General features: G+C 31.8%; 1 protein-coding gene across 1 annotated transcript; it reads left to right on the plus strand.

Annotated features, from left to right (window-relative positions):
• Positions 1-255: 255 nt before the first annotated feature.
• Positions 256-1553, plus strand: LOC100786135 (protein LIGHT-DEPENDENT SHORT HYPOCOTYLS 4). Its single transcript, XM_003553714.5, has one exon. The coding sequence runs from the start codon at positions 806-808 to the stop codon at positions 1355-1357; it is 552 nt and encodes a 183-aa protein (XP_003553762.1). The 5' UTR covers positions 256-805; the 3' UTR covers positions 1358-1553.
• Positions 1554-7204: the final 5651 nt, after the last annotated feature.

Here is a 7204-nt window from a genome sequence, read left to right on the forward strand (position 1 = left end):
TGATTTAATTAAATACGATTAATTAATATTTTTAAACTAACCTGAATCGATTTTATTTTCTTATAGTCAAAGAGGGGAGAGAGTGGCAATTAAGAATGAAAATGAAAAAAGCTAAAGAATGTATGTTCACGCGCTTTTAAGCAGAGGGAGGAAAGTGCATAGATGTCTATTCAGCTATGGTCAGCACCATCACTACCCTCACTGCCAAACTTTGTCCTGTTTTGGGGCACAGTGCCCTCTTCTTTTCTGCTCATCATTTAATCCAAACAATTCACAAACTCTCTCACTCTCACTTCCACATCTTACTAAGCTAGTACATCACAACTCTCACTTTGCTTTTCTGGAAAAAACATATTTCTGATTACCTGCTCATCAATCATTCCATTTCCAGCCCCTACTTTTAGAATCCTCATCGCAAACTACATTAGACTAAACCAATATATACAATAACACTCCCTCAATTCAACTCTTTTCACTACTCCCCCTCTCAATCTTTTCCCACTTCATAATATAACACAAATTAGTGAAAGAATAAAAATAAAAACAAAAACACATGCACTTCATTTTTTAGCTTCCCTTTCCAACAATCTTTTTTCCTAGCCATGATATACCCTCATCACTTAATTTCTATTACTCAACAGAAAAACCCTAACTAGTCCTCGAAAGAACAACTTGATTTAATTTCTATATATATATATATATATATTTTGCAGGGTAGCGATGGATCCTTCTACTTGAACCTAGCATCATCATGATCATCACAAGATCTAAGTGAAATCCAGTCAGGAAGCATCAGATCTCAACAATGGAGAGCGTGGCATCCCCGATGATAACTTGTTCAAGCAACAACAACAATGGAAGTGGTAGTAATAATACTACTACTCCTAGCAGGTATGAGAACCAAAAGCGGCGAGACTGGAACACGTTCTGCCAGTACCTGCGGAACCAGCGGCCACCGCTATCGCTGGCGCTGTGCAGCGGGGCGCACGTGCTGGAATTCCTGCAGTACCTTGACCAATTCGGGAAGACAAAAGTGCACAACCCACCATGCCCCTTCTTTGGCCTCCCCAACCCTCCGGCGCCCTGCCCCTGCCCGCTCCGCCAGGCCTGGGGCAGCCTCGACGCCCTCATCGGCCGCCTCCGCGCCGCCTACGAGGAAAACGGCGGCAGACCCGAAACCAACCCCTTCGGCGCACGCGCCGTCAGGCTCTACTTGCATGATGTTCGTGATTTTCAGGCCAAGGCCAGAGGAGTTAGCTACGAGAAGAAGAGAAAGAGGCCAAAACAACAAAACATTGCAAATGCAGCAACTAGTGTTACCACTTCCCCTAATAATGCCAATGCCACTGCCACTTAAGTCGACACTCATCAATGGCATGCATATGGTATATCTTTTTTTATTTCCTTACGCGACTCTCTTTTTCCTTTACTAGTTGTGCCTGTTTTTTATGTTTATTTTTGGCGACTCTAATGTCATATATATGTCTTTTAATTTGAAAACATCGTTGTTCTGGCCTCCTCTTTTTGAGCAAGTACGACATATATTTACCAAAGGACTTTTCTAGTTCTCTCTCTGCCAACTGATGCATCATTCGAACTAGTAGTTCATCAGGAAATTTAATTATGCTTATTTTTAGTGTTGAAATCAATAGAAATTTTCGGACATACCAAGCCCTTTTCTGAGTTCGATCTTGTTGAGAAAGATTAAAGTTTACACAGGCTTTACCTGATTGTGAACTCGTCGGACCATATATATGTGTGTGTGGAAAAATTATTAGGCAGTGTCCAACATGTGGCTGTAGGCTCAACTAATTTCTATGTAATATGTATTATTCAAGTTATTTAATTTAACAACATAATTCAATTACATATTATGTAAATATTAGTAAAGATCATGGTGGGATATGCACAATCTTATAATTTTTCGTGTCTCTCGTTGTGTGTGTTTTCAGAGAGACCTGAAAATATATCGATGGCTTTTCTTTTCTTTTAATAGCATACAAATTAATTAGCACTCTCTCTCTCTCTCTGTGTTTCTTTTCTTTCCCTGCATCCATGCAGATTTGTTGAGACAGAAGTTTAATGGTTAGAAACCTTTTTTGACGAGTTTAGTTCGAGTTCAAAATAATGATATATGATATTCGTGTTAAAATAAAGCAATCGGATTTACACATAAGAGCTGGAGTAATAGTTAAAGTTCCTATAGAGTAACAACCTACGGTATTATTGAAAGGATAGCCTTGATTGTGTAAATAACCCACAAGCTAATTAGCTAGCTGGATATAATTGGTCAAATCGAGTTAGGTATAGTATTAGTTTAAAGATGATCTTGTGAAATCTGTCTTTAGACAGTAAGACAAAACCTAGATTATCTTCTCTAGTATAGCTGCCAGCTAAAGATGGACACGTCAAAAGTAACTAGATATGTAAGAACAATTTTTGGAGTATTGACAATCAGGAGTACTACGTTATTATTTGCCTAACACCCTATAACTTGGACAACGGGCCCTTAAATTTGATGAAAAGGTGCATGGTTCTATATGGTAGGCTTATCATGGACTGTCTCCATGTGTGAATATATGGGTTAGATCATTCTTGAATACAAGGAAAAAACCCTTTTATTCGTCTATGTAAAATATTATATTTTGATAACAAAAAATTTTAAACACTTAATCAATAATTTTTTTCTTTATTTTTATTTTTTTATTATATTACACAATCAATCAAATTATTTATTTATCTTTTATCTCTATCTTTTTCTCTCAAGTTATATATAACTCAAAATTGTCCATATATATATATATAACAGACATTCGAGTTTACTTTTTCCTCACTTCCTTACAGGTGGGCTAGCTTTATATTTAGACAAGACACATAGTGCGGTTTCTTTTTTATATGTATGGTCAAAGAGGATGAATTAAAGAATTTCAATATTAATGGCAATTTTAGTATACTCAACACTCAACAGTTTACTTTATTAAGCAAATTTGATCCCATTATCCATGCGTACGTCGGGTATATACGTGAAAGAAGTTATATACATGCATGCATCTTTATATATCCATTATCCAGTTAATTCAAATATTGTGTACAACGGTATCTTATATTAGATATAATTCTTACTCAAATACTTTATAAGATTCTAATCCCATCATACCTTACAGTAGTTGGCCGTCAATTGTGACAATAATTGTCAAAAGTATAATGATTTGTTTGTTGGATTGATTGCTCGGCAGAGACGACATTTTTTTTTACCACATGTATCCTTCACTAATGGCCGATAACATGTTTTGAGACATATTTTAGAATATTGAAAGAAATTAAAATTACAGGTTTCAGACATAATTTTAGCAGATCGAAGGAAATTAAATTACAGGATCTCCTTTCACTAAAGGCCGATTGCATTCGTGTTCACCATTACAAGCTTTTACGAATTGGTGTCAACCCGTTAGAAATTACTTATTTCGAATTGATTAAGATGTTTTTCCTTCAATATTACACTAAATCCGTCTTCCTGATCATCATGTTTTAAACCGTTTTTTTTTTATCTAACATTAACATGGTATAATCATTATGCATTAAATTTACAACTTTATCCCATGCCAATACAATTTAGCCTCAATTTTATATATTTTGAATCGAATTAATAATTTTTTTTTATTTTTATTTTTATATCATCGTGAAATTACAAACATAAATCTATATTTTAACGTTTAGTTTCACATAGATGTAACTACTAAAAATCAGGAAGTAAAATTTTGGTTCTTACTTTCGTTTAACAATACTTTTAGGTACCAACATTAAATTAGTGTATAATTTAATGCACTAACTTTTATATGATTAATTACTTTTTAATACAGTAACTACAAAAAAAAAAAGACTATCAGGCATGCATGTGATTATTATCATAATTTCTTCATGCTGAATGAAGTACAAGTTTATCTTATTAAAGATGTATATCTTATGCTTTGTTGCGTTGTTTGTTTTTCTATGCCTTTATCTTCTTCGTTGAATAAAAAAAAAAGTTCACAGAAATATAAATGACTTTGTGCTAAAGTTGCTGATATACTGATGTGCTAAATTAAGTTGAATAGCACAAAACAAAACCTGCGAAATAGAAAGGAAAAGCTTAAATTGATTGAATTAGATGTCCAACAGAGTCTAACATGCAAGCTATCTGCGCGTAACTAGCCTCAGTAGTTATTGTTATCCTACTATCGTAGCAATCATTAATTACATAGACAAAATACTTATCTTAAATGCATGTAACAAATTGATATTAGATCCATGTAAAACTAATACTATATGGGTAAATTTTTCTAGAAGTACTTCTAGAAGAAAAAAATATGAAAAAAAAATGAAATGAACTTCATTATAAGCTAAAATAAATTTTCTATTAACAAATTATTAGTTAATTTATGAATGTTCTCTTATATTTTAAGGAAACTGTATGAATTTTTTTTACAAATTAATTAAATGGTTAGCTAATGAAGAATTTGTTTTAATTTATGAAGAAGTTTATTTTATTTTATTTCTTTTTTTCTTCTCTTAGAAGCACTTCTAAAAAAGTTTACTCAAACTAGTCTTAATATATTTCAAATTTTAAGATAAAGAATAATATATTTTTCTTTATTTAGAAAATACATCCAAACTTTGATTGAGTACAAAACATTTTAACTAGAGATATAGCAAAAGATGCTCGTACTGATCTAAGTACATACCGATATAAGTTGTTCAAATATTGATATAACACGGTACATAATCCAGAAAATGAAGACCACCAATAACATGTTGATAACATGGCGTAAATTGCCAACCATTTGGCTGATTGTTTCGCTAAGTATGGGTTGGCTATTACAAATGACGTGGTTATGTTTAATTATGTTCCTGATTTTGTAAGAGACTCCTTGGAGGATGTCTCTATTTCTGTATTCCTTTTCGGTGATTAATTTTCTTGAGTCTGCGGCTTTTCATGCCCAGCACTTTAGCAAAAAAAAAAAAAACATGGCATAAATTGTTGATGCATCTCAAAAACCAAAGAATAAAGACCACCTATATCACAGAAACCTCCCTAAACCCGAACCTGTTGAAGGCCTTACCCCCCACGAATAAACTGTACATAAACCAAATTAATGAAACTATTTGCCACACTGTGTAACTCACCTTACATGCCTCTACCTAACCATCACGTATTCATGTGTCAATCATTTTCATATAAAAATTAAAAACATGACGTTAAAAAACCTCTAAACATATAAGCAATTAAACATTCTGAACATATAACTGATATAAGCATTATGTGTGTGCCACCAGTAAATAGTAGATACCAATTTTTATAGATAACATCAATAGCAATAGGCACATCGGAGTGAACAAAACAATGGCGAATGACAACGATTTCTGTTTTTAAGAAGAAAAAAAAAACAAATAATAAAATTAAGCAATTATGCCATAGATTGCAAGAATGGCAAGGAATTTATGTTCCTAATACTGCCAGTAAAATTTGATGTATTGGAATAAAGAAAATCCAAGAAAAAAACAGTTTTTTTTTATTCGGAACGAAAATGAAATAAAACAATAAGACAAAACTGACTGACTAACGAGTCGTCGTGGAATAAAAGGACTAGAGAGATGGGAGACTAGGGATGAGATCTGAAGACTGAAGAAAATTGTTAGGAATTTGGAAAGGGAAATAGAACTATAGAAGGATAAAGAGAGCGACGATTAATGAAGAGAGAAAAGTGGAACGAAATTGAGTAGACACTTACTAATTTAGGATTAAGAATAAGGACCACATCTTATCAACAAATAATAGTATGTAATAACTTTGTGTAGTTTGGACTAGATCGGTTCTCATAAGCCAGAACCAAAATTCAATCCAATCAAAATTTTGCCATTTTTTTGTTTGTATTTTTCAAATTTTTTGGTTTGTGAATTTTCAGTTTATCATTTTTGGATCGGTTGCTGTGGTTGGCATCAGTTTGTATCGGTCCATGAATATTTTAGAGCATCATGTATTATGGGTCATATAATGTCACATATATATAAGAGCTCTTAATATTAAGATTGTCAAAATAAATGCTTGATTTAATTTGACTCATTTTTATGCCAATTCTTAGCTTTAAAAATATTTTTTATTGATTAAAATAGTTGAATAATGTTATTTATTTAAGCAATGATGCTTGTATAAAAAACATCACATCAGATACTCTTAATTAATCCCTATGTCACATGAAAGCCAACCTAAAAATGTACTCTTAATTAATCACAAATCACCAATTCAACAAAAAATGTTATTGATTAGTTTAGGGAACTTTTTTTTGAATGAATGTCAATCTAGAAACTAAATTAAGTGTGTATTAATGTGAGAGTACAAAATAACTATTTACTATTTAGATTTAGAAAATCCTATGGGCACAAATCCAACAGGTCATGTTTAGACCCAACAAATAAAAAGGTGACACGTGTAAAAAATCACATGGCATTGTCATTCTTATTGTGTTAAAAAATTGCTTAAAAATATTTTTTATTTATTACTTATTTTCTTTTTATATTGACTTTTAACATAATTTATGATAACATATAATGTTAATATATTATAATTTTATATACACATCATTAAATGATATTAACGAATATATCAAATTGAAAAGGCTCTTCACATTTTTATCACCTAATTTCAGTGTTTTTTTTTCTTTTTCTTATCTCCCTAATTTTTTTTCTTAAGAATTATAATTAAAATAAACAAAAATATTTTTCAGGAGATTTAACAACCTAGTATTCTTGTCAGATCGGTCATCAGTTTAAGCTAAGAAAAGATCGACAAACACAAACCCTCCAACACCCGGTGACGTGGCATAAAGGAAACACAACATTATTAGCATCATTTTTTCAATATTATAATTTCCTTGATATGTTTAAACGAATAGAACGAAATGTTACAAAAACAAATACAAGTCAAACCACGTTTATACTTTTGTTTGAGCTTTTTCAAAGCTTTTGAATTTAATACTTGCATTTCTAATAGTTAAACTTTATCAAATTTCATTTCTTTGATAAATATTTTTTTCATCTTAGTTTTTTTTTTTTTTTTTTATCTAATCTTTCCGAATGAAAACATGGGAATTGTATTGATAAGAAAAAAAGAAAGAAAGAAATTACCAATAGTAGTCTCAATGGTTGTGCTGGAGCCCGGATGGTGCAT

The sequence above is a fragment of the Glycine max genome, chromosome 19 (genome assembly GCF_000004515.6).
Source record: "Glycine max cultivar Williams 82 chromosome 19, Glycine_max_v4.0, whole genome shotgun sequence".
NCBI lineage: Eukaryota > Viridiplantae > Streptophyta > Magnoliopsida > Fabales > Fabaceae > Glycine > Glycine max.